Source organism: Ursus americanus, chromosome 3 (genome assembly GCF_024610735.1).
Source record: "Ursus americanus isolate L20-20 chromosome 3, mUrsAme1.1.p, whole genome shotgun sequence".
In the NCBI taxonomy this organism is placed as follows: domain Eukaryota; kingdom Metazoa; phylum Chordata; class Mammalia; order Carnivora; family Ursidae; genus Ursus; species Ursus americanus.
In genome coordinates, this window is record NC_142129.1 from 12,532,358 (window position 1) to 12,551,097 (window position 18,740).

The window sequence follows — 18,740 nt, forward strand, 5'->3', positions numbered from 1 at the left end:
TCGATTCTAGATAGCCTTTGGGAATCATGAAAGGAGAAAGAGAGACAGAGAAAAGGCAAGAAACAGAGGCAATAACAGATAAAAGATAAATCTATTTTTAGTAGAAGTAAGTCCCAAGTCTTGCATGGGACATTCTTATGCTAAAAACATATTCATGATTTATCTGAAATTCATATTTAATTTAATCTGTCAACCCAAGGGAATTTTCTCACTCTTCCTCTCCCAAAGCTGCACTGTCACACAAGCATGGATACAGGATTCATTTGCCTGAGCCACCAATTGTTGCAATGCAAACAGTTCTCCAGGAGTTACAAACAGAAAACAAACTAAACAACAGAAATTAACAACAACAAAAGCTATCCAATAGCGTAAGCTCTTAAATGAAAACAAGATCCGTAATTCAAACCTTTGTTGGTGGCTGGTCAGGGATGCAGTTTATCCGTTCCACTTCATTTACTACTGGGCACGCAGACGAATCAGGGGTGGTACTTGTCCCAGGATCTGGGATAATCCCAAAAACAAACATAAAATAACCATCACACAGATCTAATATCACAAGCATTTAACATGATTGTCACAGTTCTCAACACCTCCAAGTACATGAACTCCACTACTGGTTGGGCATAACCCGATGCCCTTGAAATGTACACATTCACTTTAGAAAGCCTCGTTTAGTTCTTGCCGACTGTATTTACCCCTGTGTATACTGCATCATCTCCTTCTACCACCAACACTCTTCCCTTTGAGATGGTTCATATAAGACCAAGGAGTTTGGCTCCACCATTAGATCAAAGGTCACCGAGGTAAGAACCAAAGCTACCTTCTCTGGTCCAGGGGGTCGGCAAACTATAGCCCATGGGCCAAATCAGGTCACAGCTTGCTTTTAAATAAAGGATTGCTGGAACATGGCCACATCCCCTTTTTAATGGATTATCTACAGCAGCTTTTGTGCTACAACAGCAAAATAAATTACTTATGACAGAGACTGTATGGCCAAATCTGAAGTATTAAGTACCTGGTCCTTTACAGAAAAGTTTGCAGACTGCTCTGGTCCTTACTTTCACCCCCAGCAGGTTCACCATATGTCTGCACACAGAACATGTGCAGTGTATGTTTTCTTGGATGTTACCACCCTAATCTTAGTAACCTCAATTCCAATTGTTCCATCAACAGGCATTCCCTCAACAAGGAACACTTCTGAGTGATGACATTCTGTAAATATAAAGTCTCATATGACAAAAATGTAAAGGAAGGCCACCAGTCTAAAAATTGGCAGTTAGGATCTGCCGAAGGGCCTTGATTCAGATTTTTAAATCCGTCAAACAAAAAACACGTTTATTGCATTTTAAAATAAGGAATGAGATTTCTTTAAGTCACTCTGCAATAAGGTAGTAAGGACATTAAGACAGAATAATGGGGCTTTTAATTAGTTTTCATTTCTATTCCAATTCAAAAGTGGTGGATTAAAGAGCTTCAGATTTGTGCCACATTCTGCATAAGGGTTTTAGTTCTATCTTCAAAATCATGGAATTTTAAGAGTTAACAATCTCTGAGATTATTTGATCTAACTCCCCACGAAAGTAGAAATTGTCAGGGCTGGGACAGAGGGAGTGGGAACAGAGAAGTCTTCTTCTAGCCACAGACTGACACTTCATTGCTTGGTTCATTGAAACTGTTCCTAGATGAACCAGATAAGAAATCAGGGATAACTCAGCACAATCCAACCCCTCTTTCAGAATAAGTTCAATAACTGTTTAATTAAATAATTCAAGTAGCTGTTACTTTTTAAAGAATTAGAATTTGGGCCTAAAATACTTTGATTACATACTTATTCGATTGGCTTGCATAGAAGGGGTAATTGGTTAACAAAGGTTAATAATAGTGTTAATGAAATGAGAATTATTCAGTTCAACTCAGCAAATTTATTTCAAGGACCAGTTGTGGAATCCTGCACTGTGCTAACTGGGAAATAAAAGTAGCGGCTTAGGCTTACAGTGACTGCCTAGTGAGCTGTCACAGTTCCAGTCAGGGGCTCATCAACACACAGGTAACTCCCCCATCCCCCATACACACACACACACTCACAACAGTGGACAGGAGAGCATCATGTCCCTGCCATTTATGAGGTTTCTGCTCTGGTAAGAGCAACACATGGAGGGGGAACGCCAGAGTTCCTTGTTACCTTTTGATTCCAAAGAATCTTTAGCTGAAAGCACAAACAGAGGAATAGTGATGATAAACACCATAAGCAGAAGAACACTGAGCATAATCTCCAAAGTCGTGAAATCTTTCACCTTCGCTCTTGCCATCTGCAAAAAAGAAAACAATTTTATATTTGAGATTTATTTAATTCATAGCTAGTAATTTTCTAATGGACAAGCTCAAATGTCACGTAAGTAAAATGAGTAACGAACAATTCTTCATGTACATACCCATCAGCTAGATTAAAAAATTACCAACTCATGGCCAATCTCATTTTTTTCTTTATTCTACTTACTTCTCTCCCTAACCTTGGATTATTTTGAAGCAAATCTTAGATATCTTTTCATCTAAAAATATCTAAGTATTGGAGCAATCGGCTGGCTCAGTTGGTAGAGCATGTGACTCTTGATCTTGGGGTTGTGAGTTTGAGCCCCATGATGTAGATATAGAGATTCCTTTATTCTTTTTATCTAAATTCAGTTAGTCAACATATAGTACATCATTAGCTTCAGATGTAGTGTTCAATAATTTATCAGTTGCATAGAACACCCAGCGCTCATCACACCATGTGCCCTCCTTAGTGCCCATCCCCCAGTTACCCCATCCCCCCACCCATCTCCCCTCCAGCAACCCTCAGTTTGTTTCCTAGAGTTAAGAGTCTCTCATGGTTTTTCTCCCTCTCTGATGACTTCCCACTCAGTTTTCCCTCCGTACCCCTATGACCCTCTGCGCTGTTTCTTACATTCTACACATGGGTGAAACCACATGATAATTATCTTTCTCTGATTGACTTATTTTGCTCAGCATAATACCCTCCAGTTCCATCCACATTGATGTAAATGGTAGGTATTCATCCTTTCTGATGGTCGAGTAATATTCCATTGTATATATGTACCACATCTTTCACTTTAAAAATTTTTTAAATATTTAAGTATTAAAAAAGTAAACTTTATGAAAGCCAAAGCATTGTTAGAACAACAAAAGTATTTTTAAAATTATTCCTTAATCATCAAATATCTAGTCAATGTTGAAATTTCTCTCATTGCCTCATAAATATTTTATAATTTATTCTACTTTCATCAGGATGCAAGCAAGATTTACATATTGTAATTGGTTTGTGTCTGTTAAGCTTTTTTTGTTTTTGTTTAGAGAGAAAGAAAGAGAGAGAGAGCCCAGGGTTGGAGGAGGGGCAGAGGAGAGAGAGAATCTTAAACAGGCTCCATGCCCAGTGTGGAGCCCAACAGGGGGCTCAATCTCACGACCCTGAGATCATGACCAGAGCCAAAACCAAGAGTTAGATGTTTAACTGACTGAGCCACCCAGGCACCCTGTTAAGCTTTTTTTAATCAATAGGTTTGTTCTGTAGATCTCCCCATAATCTGGATTTTGTCAATTGCATCTGTGGATATACTTACATGTTTCTCTGCCCTTATGTTTCCTGTAAATTTCACTATCAGACCTAGAGTTTTGACAGATGAGGGTTTGATATTTTAGCAAGGATGTTGTATAGCTGGTATACCGTCTTCCAGCAGGAGACAAAAGAAATCTAGCAGATTCTCCCTTTTTCATGTTAATAGCCATTGGTGAGCATTTCTTAGCCCCATTATTCTATTAGCTTGACAGTGATACTGTAATTCTACCATTCTTTATATACTGGATGAACTATTACTATGGAGAGAAATTTCCCCTCATCTATTATTTGGATGATAAAGGTACAGTTCATATAGGAGAGGTAGGATAGACGTTTGACTCTATTTTCTGAGTTTCAAAATAAGGAGTTGTTGCCTTAGCATCCTCCAAAGAGGACCAGTGAGAATATCTCTGTGAAGTTACGGATTTAAACACATCTTACCTGCACTAATCCATTGACATTATTGTTGTTGTTGTTATTATTATTATTACTATTATTATTATTATTATTAATGCTCATTTTGCCTCATCTGTACCCAGTGGGAGTCTCTTCAACTTGGTTCCTGGTAGTCTTTTGATAGTTTCCTTGCTCTCTGTTATAACATGATAACGTAGGCTCATTTTGCACATTTCCTGCCCTCAGTCTCAAATCAAACATCTCTAAGGAGGCTTTGTTTTTTCAGTGGGAACAATATTTAGAAACCACAGTTTCCATGAGATCTGGTGAATTCTACAACTAAAGGTACCTAATGGATCATCCTGACCAACTGCCTATCTTTGGAGTCCCAGGGAGAATTGTCAATTAAAAAAAAAAAAACAGAAATAACACATGTACCTATGTTAGAATTGCTAAAAATCCTAGCTGGGGATTAAAATATTTTGCCAAGAAGTTTAAATCAGATGTTCAGCACTCTCCTGTTGTCTCAACCTAAGTGAATCCGAATCTCTGGGGTTAAGGCTTAGATATCTGATTTTTTTTAACTCCACAGATAATTCTGATATGCAGCTATGTTTTGGAAACAGTGACCTATTATAGGCTTATAAATTGTAATAAACACATTTTATTAAGCAAAAACATATTAAGAAATGGTATCCAGGAAGTTAAAAAAAAGAAATGGAACCAATAATCAGGCCCCTTCATTTTATGCATAAGTAAAGTAAGGTACAGTAGGCCAAGTGCCTTGCTCAGAGTCACACAGTCAAGGACTAGAACCAAATTTCCCAACAAGTTGAATATAGTTCTCTTCAGCTACTATATCTATCCTGGTAACTTGTGGCGGGCCCCTCATGGATAGAATATGCTTGAGCCTACCACAACCTTGGTCTTCAACAACTTGCCTCAACCTATTCCTGTCCTCTTCTTCCAATCAGTTCCTGATCTCCATCAGATTTGAGTCAATGTATTGCATTCCAGATCCGTGTGATCTCCAACCAGTGCTTCCTGCCAAATACACCACACACTGGGATCAACCATGAAGCTGGTCTTGTTGGGGTGCTAAATGCAGACAGTATTTTAAGTCAAAATTTGTGTCTTAAAGATTCATAGAATTCAAACCCTAAAAACATTATCCTTTATATTCAGAGGTCCAGCATAAAGTAGGCCTTGAAATATCTTCTCACTAACAAGGAAGGATTAGGCAAAGTCAACCTTACTCATTGAACCTGCTCACGCCAGGGGAAGTTACAGGGAGAGCTATGCCCAGATAGCCACTGAAGTACTCCTGGATGGGAACTGATACCATGGGTCTGGATATGGAGCAGAGCAACACGGCAAATGTTCAGATAAAAAAATAGGATACCATATTCCTAAGGGTGAGTACGATGATCAACACAGAAACAGGACCCAAGAAAGGAAGAACTCGCATCCGTTAAAGCAGGGACCGCAGCAACTGGCAGTGTCACTTGGGCCTCTGAGTGGGTTCCCTTAGTCTGACCAGAAATGCACTGACCATGTTTAAGGATAAGGCACAATTAGGGATCCTGACTTCCACCTTAGGGATTGTCCTTATGACCTCACTGCCTCTTAGGTAAGGGCACACTCAGTCTTGCAAATTTTGTGTGAGAATGTCCACCATTTTGTGTGAAAGTGTCCACCTACGCAGATATAGCACTTCTTCATAAGCATGAGAAACAACGCAGACCTATACTATGATGTAGAAATGTGTCAACAGGGAGTGAAGCTGACAAGTCACAATCAATACATCAACCAGCATGGAGAGAGAAATGCCTCTTATAAGATCTTACATAGAAGTAAACAAATCCATTGTCAAGTTGGGTGGTGTGACGGAATGATTTCTAAAATGAATTTCATTGCTCTAACTAGCTTCTTGTATCCCCTTAAGTTACAGGAGACAGTACATCAGCAGAATCTGGAATCAGACATAGTGAGAAGTGTAAAGTAAAAGGGAAAAGGAGAGCAGAGCAGCAGAACTGCCTCCACAAGTGGGGCCATTGGTTTTGAGGCCTCACAAGCTTGTAATGGCTCCCATCACTTACAAGACTAAACGGTATCATCTACAGTCTAACTCTTAGTAATAATTAGCTAAGGTTTTGGAGTTCCTCTGTGTCAGGTATTTTCCAGACCATCATCTTTATAATCATCTTTATAATCCTGAAATGCAGCTATTATTCATCTCTATTTTATGAGCAAGGAAATAGAGGTCAGAAAGGTATAAAACTTATCAGCAATGATAAATAGTGGAGCTGAAATTCACTCCCAGTCTATGATTCAAAGTCATGCTTGTCTTCACAACCACAGCAAAGCCCATATCCTTCCCCAACCCCACCTTCTCCCCTTATCAGAATCCTGCTTCTTCAGTCCAAACAATATCTCCTCCAGGACTTAAAATTAACCATCACTCCCTCTCTTGCACCCAAACTCTCTATCTATATTTAACAATCTGTCTTCCCCTCCTAAGTTTTAAGCTGCTAGAGGCCAGTGCATGAGAGTATTTCACCCCTCCCTGAGTGATCCCTCTCAACCTGAAAGCCTGAGATACTGACTCCCTGGTTCTGTGGGCAGCTGGGTGGGGCAGGGGCAGAGAGTCCAGAACTGGCCCACTCTTCTGCTAAGAGTTGTGTCTCCTGAAAATCCAGATCCCTTTCAATTACCCTAATGATGCCACCATCATTTTCTTTGTGCTCTATGATGGGGAAAATGTTGGAAAGAGCTCTACAATGCTTCAGTGGATGCCCCCTGGCAAGTGCTCTAAATAAGTATTTACTGATTTGGAAGCAAGACTGAGTGGAAACACCACCATGATATGCTCTGTGTCATAGATGCACTTCAGGGAACCTGGTCCTCTTTCCCGAGGGGTATGAGAGGGATGAAAACAGGAAACAGTATGCCTTTATCCCAGCAATCTTGCCAGTAACCACAGGAGTCCAAGTGAGAAAAAGAAAATATTTGATATAAAAATAATATAAATTAGAATGCAGTTATTTATTTTACAAAAGGATCCAAGTCAAGATTTCTTTTCATCAATCATTTTTAAAGTATGAAGGTAATCAATATCTCTAAGGAGTGTTTTGTTTTTGTTTTTGTTTTTTTCAGAATATATAGCCACTTCCCTCTCCATATGACCCTTGTAACTATAGCTCATATGAGTAACAGTCTTTGTTTGAGTTGTAAACATAAAAGGAAATAGTTGGAAATCCTCTCTTTATAAAGAAAACATACACTGGTAAATCCACTTTCTGGAAAACCATGCTCTTCACAGCCCCTTTATTAAGCCCAACCATAGCTTAACACTGGTTCACATATCTCTGGGGCTCTGCTCTCCCCTACTTCTAGCTCAAGGCCCAATGGTGTCTCTGAGCAGAACTGCCCCCAACTCCACTACAGACCCCTGAGAGAGATTCTCTGTTCTGCTATACCCAGCACAACGGTCATGTCTGTTTTTCTTCTTCCATTTTGTTAGAGACTCATTTCATTTGGTACATATAAAGATGTCAATGAAGTTTGGAAAAGAAAACAGGTAAAGTCCTGTGATTAGTCTACCATCTTGAACCTTTCTGGGTAGTTTTAAAAGTTCCCCAGATGACCTTGATACACAGTTCCCTCCACTCCTATTTGAAAACTGTTTTGGGAATTTTGAGTTCATCGGTGGATTTAATAATATTGCATGACACTATCCCGTAGGGTGGGAGTGGGAGTGGCAGGTGTAAATTGAGGACAGTGAAAAATGGGACAAACATTAAGTAGGAGACAGTAACAACTAAAAACCAAATAACATATTTGGAAGGAGTAGTAGGGGATGCGTGGCCCCTTGTGAAATTATCAAGCCCATCAAAGCAGCCTCCCAGCACCTCCAGTATGTCAGCACACCCTCCATACTCCCAGCTCATTATGGTCAAGTGGGTAAGTTTTTTCTTAAGGCTTTCTCCCAGAAGGTGTGTCTACTTCCATAGGTTTGCAATACCCCTTTTCTCTCTCAAATTGTGAGCTCCCAAGGTATAAAAATTAGGCCTGTTTCTTCCTTTTTGTTTCCTTCCTAAGTATCCACTAGTAGAATTTGCATAATCAATACTTATTGATTGATAATATTTTACTCCCTGGTCGATTACTGTGCTAAACATTTCATTACTAATTTCCTGCTTCATCTTATCCCCAAGTTCTCCTTCTCAGAACCGAGACCTTGCTAAATAGGGCACAAAAAGACTTGCACTTGAGTCCCCGCCCATTTCTTGCTGCCATAGCCAAAAGAATTTCCCTAATAGTCATGAATCTTGGTTTTCTTATCTGTAAAAATGAAACTAACAATACCTATTGTATTACATATCATCACCTTCTTATTGTAAAAATCAAATAAAAACACTTTATTTTTTAAGATTTATTTATTTACGTGAGAGAGAGAGTGAGAAAGTAGGGGGAGGAGCAGAGGAAGAAGAAGATGGAGAGAAACAGCCTCTCTGCTGAGCGCAGAGCCCAACACAGGGATCAATCTCACAACCCTGAGATCATGACTTGAGCTGAAATCAAGAGTCAGATGCTCAACTAACTGAGCCACCCAGATGCCCCTCAAATAAAAACACTTGAAATTAAGTTATCATTTGCCTTAGAGAAGATAGTTCGTGGGTGCTGAGTAAGAAGCAGCATGTCCCTAAGAACTACATCCATCCCACTCTCAGAGAGTATGGCATCGCACCTCACTGTTTCATGAGGTGACAGATGCACATTCCTGACTGCTGCCCTTATGAACCTTTTCTGATCTACCCTCCAATGTGCTGAGTGCTTGACGGCCACATGTTGGGTGAGTCATGCATTACCTGAGACACAGGTGCAGGGAGGCAGGAAGAAACAGTGGGAGCCAGCGTGGCACCTTGCCCATTCAAGACCCACTTTCTGCCCCAGCATCCACTGCTCCTCTCCCAGGCTGTCTTGCAAATCACACTAGCCTTACTCAAAAAGCACATCCCCACCCATCTTCCCCCAGGCCCTAATTTAAAGCTCCCAGCTTGGGAATCTCGAATTTACTGTTTGATACAGCCTTGTAGCCTTGCTCTCTACCTAATCAATGTGTCCTCATGCAAGTTCCATATTCTCTTCAGTCCTTCACCCAAAGATGAAATGACAAAAGGATTTGCTTCTTATACACTAATAAGAAATTGCCTTTTGTTAACATAACACCCTCTTTTTTTTTTTTTTAAGATTTATGTATTGAGAGAGAGAGAGAGAGAAAAAAAGAGAGAGCACAGGGGGTGGTGGTGCAGAGGGAGAGAGAGAATCTCAGGCAGACCCCCTGATGAATGAGGAGCCCAACACAGGGCTCCATCCCATGACTCTAAGATCATGACCTGAACCAAAATCAAGAGTCAGAATCTCAACTGACTGAGTCACCCAGAAGGCCCGAAATAATGCCCTCTTACTTTGTGAAAGGAAATGTGGCCATACTTCTCTCTACAAGGATCACTTTGGTTTTTCTACAATATGTTACCTAACTCCTTTCTTATTGGTCCTGTCCCTAATACCTCACACTCCCAAAGGCTTTATAAGGTATCCCAAAATACTAATTTTGCATCTAAAATTCCATAAAGATTAATAAACTTGCATGCCTGATAGAATGAAGTTAGCTAATGAGGTAAAGAGTGATCTCATGTTCACTGGCAAGGAGAGGAGTTATCGGAATGCCTATCTAAGTGGCCAGGTCTCCTTCTCTTTCATTGTTGCTAGTATTTATGAGATAGGAGATTGTTTATTTTAAATTTCTCCAATGTTTATAAAAACACACTGTGTGAGAGACTATGAAGTAAAAGGTACCCACACGTGTACCCACAGTCAAATGTGAACACCATATGCTTAATGAAGATTTGGCAAAAACCATGAAAACTTCATATGCTCTCAATCTGGAATTCCATTTATAGAGATTTAGCCCACAAATATGCTTGTACGTGTATACACAGATAAAGGTTTTTCACTGTGGCATGACATGAAATGTACATAACAGCAAAAGACTAAGAATGGTGTAACTACCCATAGAGAGAGGACTGAGTAAAATGTGCAATAAAATAAAATTCATTATTATTCAAAATTATGATATGGTGGTTTAAAAAAAAAAGTCCACAAATTGTTTGATCCTTCTCCTCTTAGAGGTGTAGCCAAGTCCCCCATCCTCACTCCTTGAGAGTAGGCTGGACTCAGGGACTCGCTTCTAACAAACAGACTATGGTGGAGGGGATGGTGCATGACTCCCAAGATGAGGTCATACAAGGGAGGACAGCTTCTTCCTTTCTCTTCTCTCAGAACACTTCCTTGCCCTTTTTCTTGGTTCATTTCTTGGAGGAGCCAGCTGCCATGTCATAGCGACACTCCAGCAGGCCTCTGGAAAGGTCCAACAACCAGCACGAAACTGAGGCCTTTAGCCGACAGCGAGGTGAGGGCACCACCTCAGAAGTGGGTCCTCCAGCACCAGTCAAGCCTTCACATGACTCCAGCCCATGGTGACATCTTGCTTGTGAGGTCAGGGGAGACCTTGATGCAGAAATACCTAGCTGAGCTGCTACGCATTTCTAACGCATAAAAATTGTGACATTAAAAATATTTATTGTTTCGAGCTGTGAAATTTGGGGGGTAACTTGTATGCAAGAGATAATTAATACACACGGGTAAATAAGACTTCTGAATAATGTGTCATTTGCAATTAAAAAAATCATTTGCCTCTTATCAAAAGTCTTTTTGTGTCATTTACTCAAATACACTTACCTGCTCCCTGGAACAATAATAATTTTTTTCTAGCTATAGAAGAGAAACATTTCTGTAAATTGAAAGGAAAAAAAACCCTCTCATCAGTATCATCTGGCTAACGTTATTTTCTGAATTGCTGGGATCTTGACGGTGAAACCTACAGTCTCATTTAGGAAGACATACGAATGGCTAACAAACACATGAAAAAATGTTCAACATTACTAGCCATCAGGGAAATTCAAATCAAAACCACCTTGAGATACCACCTTACACCCGTTAGAATGGCAAAAGTTAACAAGGCAGGAAACAACAAATGTTGGAGAGGATGTGGAAAAAGGGGATCCCTCTTACGCTGTTGGCGGGAATGCAAGTTGGTACAGCCACTTTGGAAAACAGTATGGAGGTTCTTCAAAAAGTTAAAAATAGAGTTATCCTATGACCCAGAAATTACACTACTGGGTATTTACCCCAAAGATACAAATGTAGTGAAAAGAAGGGCCATATGCACCCCAATGTTCACAGCAGCCAAACTGGGGAAGGAGCCAAGATGTCCTTCAGCAGATGAATGGATAAAGAAGATGTGGTTCATACATACAATGGAATATTACTCAGCCATCAGATGGGGCGCCTGGGTGGCACAGCGGTTAAGCGCCTGCCTTCGGCTCAGGGCGTGATCCCCGCGTTATGGGATTGAGCCCCACATCAGGCTCCTCCGCTGTGAGCCTGCTTCTTCCTCTCCCACTTCCCCTGCTTGTGTTCCCTCTCTCGCTGGCTGTCTCTATCTCTGTCAAATAATAAAAAAAATAAAAAAATCTTAAAAAAAAAAAAAAAAAGAAAGGATGAATACCCACCATTTGCATCGACATGGGTGGAACTGGAGGTGATTATGCTAAGTGGAATAAGTGAAGCAGAGAAAGACAATTATCATATGGTTTCACTCATATGTGGAACATAAGGAATAGAATGGAGGGCATTAGGAGAAGGAAGAGAAAAATGAAGGGGGGAAATCAGAGAGGGAGACAAACCATGAGACTATGGACTCTAGGAAACAAACTGAGGGTTTTGGGGGGGAGGATGGGTTAGCCTGGTGATGGACATTAAGGAGGGCACATATTGCAATGAGCACTGGGTGTTATACGCAAATAATGAGTCCTGGAACACTACATCAAAAACTAATGTACGGTGACAACATAACATAATAAAAAAAAGGAATGCAACTTAGGAAGACAAAATCAAGACAGAAGGCAAAAGGCAAATACAATAAGAAAACAATTTAAATTGCTTTAATTGTTTTTAAAAGAAAAAATATTTTTAACAAACTGCTACTTGGCAGTCCATCATCAGCCTTTGAATATTCTATTTCATATGACAAAAATTGTGCAATTTGATAATAATACTAAAAATAACTAATGATGAGTGAGTGAATTTGCTCAGAGTTTACATAATTTGTTGCAGACGATCCTCAGGACAACCCCACATTACTTACTGCTACAACCCCACTTTCAGATGAGGAAATTAAAATTTCAGCAAGGTCAAAAAACTTGCCTGATGTCACACAGCTGATAAGAAGCAAAGCCACAATTTCAACACCTGGCCTTTGAACTCCACAGCCAGAACTTTCAACCATTACTCGGTATTCTATGACATAATGTCCCATGTTGTACACCAGATTGTGGTTTTATCGGAGAGTATCTGGGTCATTAACCAAGTACTCAGAATGTACGTGGTCCAGGGCTAAGCACTTAGATGCATTATTTCCATTAGTCCTCACAACCACCTTGTGAGGAGGGACTGTTATTAACCCCTCTACAAATAGTTAACTGGGCCTGATAGAAGCTGGCGTGCCCACGGTCCAGAGCTCAGAGCCAAGCTTCCAATCAGGCAGTGTGAATCAAAGCCAGCTCCCACAAGGTGATGCAAATGCAGGAAACTTCTCTAGTTATGATAATTAAGGCTGCTACATTAAGACGAGATAGGATGTATGGGAGATGCCTGTGTCCTTCCAGAGACAACCATGGGTTGGAAGGCTTATGGAAAGAAAAGGAAACAAATAAAATCCCCACAGCACCTGGGGGATTCAAAAGTGCTTTTGTAGGCATCCACGGAAGTCAGTTCGCTGTTTAGTTTATGGCCTGTGGCACTGTGTTAAATTCTCTATGAGACCAAGGAGAACAAGCTGCTGATGCACACTTTCCACGTTTATTCATCATCCAGTTACCAATGCTCTGTCTTGGGTAGAGTAATAAACGGTATCAACTGCCATCGGTTTATCACTCATCAATTATGTATTAAGCTCCCAGAACGTGCCAAGCGCTCTCCCAGGAGCTGATTCTGACAAACAAAACATAAAAATTCTTGCCCTCATGGGACATATGTTCTTATGGTTAGAAAAGAGACACAATAAACAAAATATGTACATCTATGATGGGTAGACCATGGTAAGTACTATGGAAAAAAATAAAATGGGGTGGGGGGATGAGGAATGTGGGGGTGAGGGGGGTGCACTTTCAATTAGACTGGTCAGGGTGAAGCTCGCTTGGAAGGCTCAAATTATCTCTGTACTTAAACTGTGCTGACTCCCAACAGTAATTTTTTCCTCTTGAATTAAAATGGTTATATGAATAGTTGCCAAAGGTCATTTTCCTGGTACTGTTATAACTGTTCAGGCAAAGTAGATAGATAAATCAGGTAGCAGCCTAAACTACTGAAATAGCTATCTGAATTAATTTGGAAAAACTGGATAATCAATTGTCATATTTTCTAAATACAATGTCTGTATTTGCATGTATTTGCATATGATGTTCTAAGCCTTTCTTCTAAAAATCCTTTGATAACACAAGGCAAGAGATCTAGTGGAAAAGAGGGTTAGTTTTACAGAGACGGGGAAGAACTTGCAAAGAGGAGCCCAGCAGGGCACGGCTACTCCTCAGAAATCCTGGGCAAAACTTACTGGGTTGTTTCATTGTCTCCCAGCTACTGTCTAACCCCTCCAGGCCTCAGTTTCTTCCCCTGAACCACAAAGGGATCACCCCTGGAAGACAGCTATGGACGACTGTGACCCCAACGCCAGGGTATGCAAAGGCTTTCTCATCACCTTCTGCAGCTAACTCCCAAAGTAACTTTAAACAGAATATTTCTTCTTCTAGGTCCATCTACTCACGAGTATTCCATGCTAATGTAGCAGTTTGCAAAGTAACTTTACTAGCTCATCGAAACTCATTTGCGAGGGAATGGTTGACAACAAAAAATCACTGACGTGTGTAAGCATGAGTGTAACAGTGATGAGCTATCTTAAAACTGGAGTACAGGACAGAGTGTCCTTCCACATCATTTGGTCCCTGATACACTTTGGCCTTACCCAGCACAACAACCCAAAAACCCTTCCCTCCACACCTTCCTCCAAGACTCCACCTAAAATCTCTCCCATGCCCCAGAGCCCCTGGCAGCCAACACGTGCACACACGGACACTCTACCCTAGAATAATTCTTTATTTGATCACTAAGGCACCCAACTCACGGGGCTAGTAATAGATTTCTCAATTTCCTGACCATGAAGGATTCTCTAATTACCACCCCGCAATCACAACCCCACATCCCTTCAGAAGGAACGTCCCCACAGGTTCTGGTCTAACCCCTCTGCCTCCCTTCTCCCACCTCACCTCTGAATCAGAAAGAATTGCCACCCTGAATATTAACTTCCGTTATACACACACACACATACACACACACACAAAGGTTTAGCTACAGCAGGGCTTATGGACCCAGTCTTGGTCCAGAGTGTGCACACACACACATACACCAAAAAATAAATGAGCTGTATCTTGTTTTATGTACGTATTTGTGTAATTATGTGTGCTGTTGTTTACTTCTGTGTTTAACCAATTGCAAGGACGTTCAGACTAACAGAGATCAGCACCAGTCCACACACACTTGCACGCACACATCTACAGCCATAAATGAACACCCGGTTCACAAACATACCTCACCACCTCCTGCCGCTGTTCCCGCTCTCCCTGAAGGATGGACTTGGAAGCCAAGCAAGGAGCACAGTTCACAGAGCGCAGCCACAGCCCTGGCAAGCCCTTACCATTTCAAGGTTAATGGGTTTCAAATGCAAATGACTGCCCAGATTTCATTCTCCAGATCAGATCTGCTAGTTAATTAGTAATCATGGTCTTCTTCTGAGAGCGTCCCTAAGAACCTGGAGGAAGAAGTGACCTCCCTAACCCTGCCCTCTGACCCCTCCAGGGGCTGAATGTACGTTTATCTGTGATCACACTCAGGTGCCTGGCAAAGGAACACAGACTGACTCAACGTGTAGATGATAAAGAGCAAAAACTAAACCATCCCAGGGTCCCACTGACATTTATTAGTATAATCTGTTGATTTGTGCTTCAAGGAAATAATTTTGAAAATGTTTTCAGAGTAGTTTTCTTCTTTCCTTGTCTTTAGGAGAGCTGTCTCTATTTCCATGAGGTGGAGACCCTTTGGCAGTCTGGTGCCTCCTATGGACCTCTCTCAGAATTACATTTTTATTTTTATTTTTTTTAAAGATTTTATTTATTTATTTGACAGAAAGAGAGCACAAGTAGGGGAAACAGTAGGCAGAGGGAGAGGGAGAAGCAGGCTCCCCACTGAGCAGGGAGCCACACGCAGGGCTCAATCCCAGATCCTGGAATCATGACCTGAGCCAAAGGCAGCTGCTTAACGACTGAGCACCCAGGCACCCCAAGAATTACATTTTTAAAATGCACGAAACAAAATACTTAAGGATACAAAAGACTCTGAAACTGATAATACATTATATGTTAATTAATTGAATTTAAATAAAAAATTTTTTTTAAAAAAAGGATAGAGAGGAAACTAATTCCAACGAATTACTAGAATATTTTTTAATTGCAACATAGTAATGTATGTGTTTCTTTAGCAATGTATTAGCTAACAAATCTAGCAACAGGTCTAACAGCTACTGCAATCTCAAAATAGTAATAAGTGGAAATAGTATCTTGAGATTATCTTCAAAATATGATACAAAAGTAACTGTGGCTTCTCTTGGAACCAAATTCTTAGGTACTGCTAACACTCCTGAGGTTTATACTTAAAAGACAGGCCACATTTCAGCTGGATTTTAGCAAAGAAAAAATACATAAATGTTGTCCCTCGGAAGTCCATTTGCTTTCTGTCTTTCATGTCTACGTGGGAGCCATGGAGGCCGTGTAGAGGTAAGAACCAATAATATGATCACAACACCTCCTCCTCCCCGTTCCCCAGACATCACCCATAGACTTTCATGACCCCCGTCCTTGCTTCCAACCCCTGAAAACACACTAACCACTTCTTAAACACAAGTCAATGCAATATATAGGTGTATGTGTACTACAAGCAGGCGCTGTGGGAAGAACCACAACAGCAACATTTACGGCACATGCTTCCCATGCATTAGGCTACGTGATTCCCATGCATGATTCCATTTCCCCCTGTGAGGTAGCAACCGGCACCCCAGTTTCGCAGACTAGAAACCCTGGACACAAAGAGCAACTTGCCTAAGCAAGGTTCTGTAACTAGGAAGAGGTGAAGCCAGAATGCAAACCCAGGCAGTGTGGTCAAACCTGCACTTGAACATGAACGTGAGCGGTGCTTCCAGGACCTCATGGCCAAGAGAAGGTAGAAGTCAAGTGGCTGCCACACAGAAGACGAGACAGCACTGACTAATGCTATTGGACAAAGACCGCAATTGGGAGGGACCAGCAAGAAACTGAAGGCATGGATAGATGGGAGTGCGCAGGGAAGAAGCAAAGACATTTTGAGCCAAGGGATCGGTACACGCAAGGCTCAGAGGTTAGAAAGAATAGTTAGGAAGAACTTGGTTAGAACTGTTTTAGAAATTGCTGTGAAAAGATAGAGACAGGGAAGATGGTTGTGGGAAAGTCAGGGACACTATTGGCAAAGCACACTGGAGTCACATCGTGGAAACCCTAGCCTGTTTCCAACAGGGAACCATCACAGATAAGAAAATGCCAAGAGCGGTTTTAAGTGTGAAATTGATTTCTGAGCTCTCTGCCCAGGACTCAAAATGCTGCTGTACCTGTCTCTTTAAGTTTTTCAGAATATTTAGTCTCCCCACACCTCCACACAGAACAAGGGCCTATCAGTGGTGAAATCTGGAAGCTGTGCACGCTGCCTGTCCATTGGAGTGACACAAAAGTGGGGAACTCTGCCACCCTGAGGTGTCCATAGGCATCCCCCGAAGATCAGGAGAGCGGTGAGTCACCTCGCCAGTACTGATGAGAACACCTGCCTCTCCCGGTGCTGACCTTCCCTCAACAAGGCTTGATTCTGGCTTCTGTTCTAAACCCAAAAATAGTCACGTCTGTTCTTCAGGATAAATCTCAACTCTTCTTTCTCGTTAAGGCCACTTTATCATTCTTGATTCTACCACTCCAATATTTTTTCATCATTCACCAAAAAGCTCGGCTCACTGCCCTTTCTGCATATTTGGTGCGGCCTCCACCTGAAACATCCATGTCTTCTGTCTTCCTATGTAAACCCCTCTCTTATTGCAAAGCCAAGTTTAAATTCACTTCGCCACGAAATTTCTCTCAACACTCAATTCATGTCCAGTCTTCCCCTTTTCTGAACTACTAAAGTAATAGTACTTTCAAGGATATATGGTTTTGGGGGCCTGGGTGGCTCAGTCAGTTAAGCATCTGACGTTGGCTCAGGTCATGATCTCAGGGTCCTCGGATCCAGCCCCACATCAGGCTCCCCCCTCAGCAGGGAGTCTGGTTGTCCCTCTGCCCCTCCCCCTCCCCCTGCTAATGCAAGTGCACCCTATCTCTCAAATAAATAAATAAAATCTTAAAAAAAAAAAGAATACATAGTTCTACTTTATAGATGTGCATACCCCAAAATGCTCCGAGGAAGGCTAGTCACTCATCAGGTCCCTGCTGGCTGAGTTCCCTCAAATGCTCCAGCAGAGCCAGACCCAGGTGAGGAGCCCCTTCTGACCGCTGAGCTCCGGTATGTGTCTCCATTCTCCTAGCACTGAACACATCATCAGATTTTCCCTTTCTGGAATAAAGTTCTATAGAAAACAAGATACACATCTGCTTGTATTTTACTGGTGGTAGACTAGGGATATCCCTATGGTCTACTAATCTGAAACAGCTGAATACAATGTTGGAATCAAGGTAAGTCATCTCTTGGAGATGTGTTTCCATCTGAAATCTTTAGCTGGTGGTTTAATGATCCCCCATTTGGTGTCATAGAAGGAGCATGGTGTTTGGAATCAAACTAGCCTTGGCTTGAATATCAGAATCTCTACTTACTTGCTACAGGCTTGGGCAGTCATTTAAATTTTCTGAAGCTTAGTTGCCTTCTTTGTAAATTAGAGATGATAATATGCATGACACCACATTATTTGGAGCCTAAGCTGAGATAGTAAGTGCCTGACATCCAGGGTCAGTTTTCCAGTCTCTCCCTAACTAGTCTTTTCTAAAAATAAAGTCAAAACCCAGCAAGCAGTGGCATTGGCTTAAATTCTGTTTAGAACTCTTCCTCCAGTTCATCAGCCACCAGGAGGAGCCTCACTAAAGGGTGGGGCTGGAGGCAGTGGGCTCTTTCCACCAAGGACCACTGACAGACAACAGAGAGCAGGGCACGCCTGCCACACCGAACGGATTCCCCAGGCCAGTGGGGGAAAGCCAGTCCCAGCCCAGAACTTTGTTCTGCAGGACGACCCCCTCCCCTGCACGCATGCATGTGCGCACACACACTAAGGCACTCACACTCGTAGGCACATGCCATCTACACCCTTCCTGTCACAAATCGCCTCTCTGGTTAGTTGCCACAACCCACAGAATTTAAATTGTACCTTTTTCTTCTTATTGCAGCTGAGGTTTTCCTTCTTTTGTTCCAAGTATAAGCTCTTCACATCAGAGGCTAT

The 18,740-nt window shown here is 41.5% G+C and overlaps 1 protein-coding gene across 2 annotated transcripts in view; it reads right to left on the bottom strand.

Moving 5' to 3' along the window:
* The window catches only part of MGAM (maltase-glucoamylase), an 85,797-nt gene extending 67,057 nt beyond the window's left edge, over nucleotides 1-18,740 (bottom strand). The window contains exons 1-3 of one of the 2 annotated variants that reach the window (XM_087860775.1): nucleotides 18,669-18,740; nucleotides 2,183-2,309; nucleotides 407-501 (exon numbers count right to left, since the gene is read on the bottom strand). In XM_087860775.1, the coding sequence (XP_087716901.1) occupies nucleotides 407-501; nucleotides 2,183-2,309 (222 nt within the window). In that variant the 5' untranslated portion in view covers nucleotides 18,669-18,740. Of the gene's footprint in view, nucleotides 1-406; nucleotides 502-2,182; nucleotides 2,310-14,776; nucleotides 14,882-18,668 lie in introns of those variants that run through there. The other variant, XM_045792469.2, reaches the window with a different exon arrangement.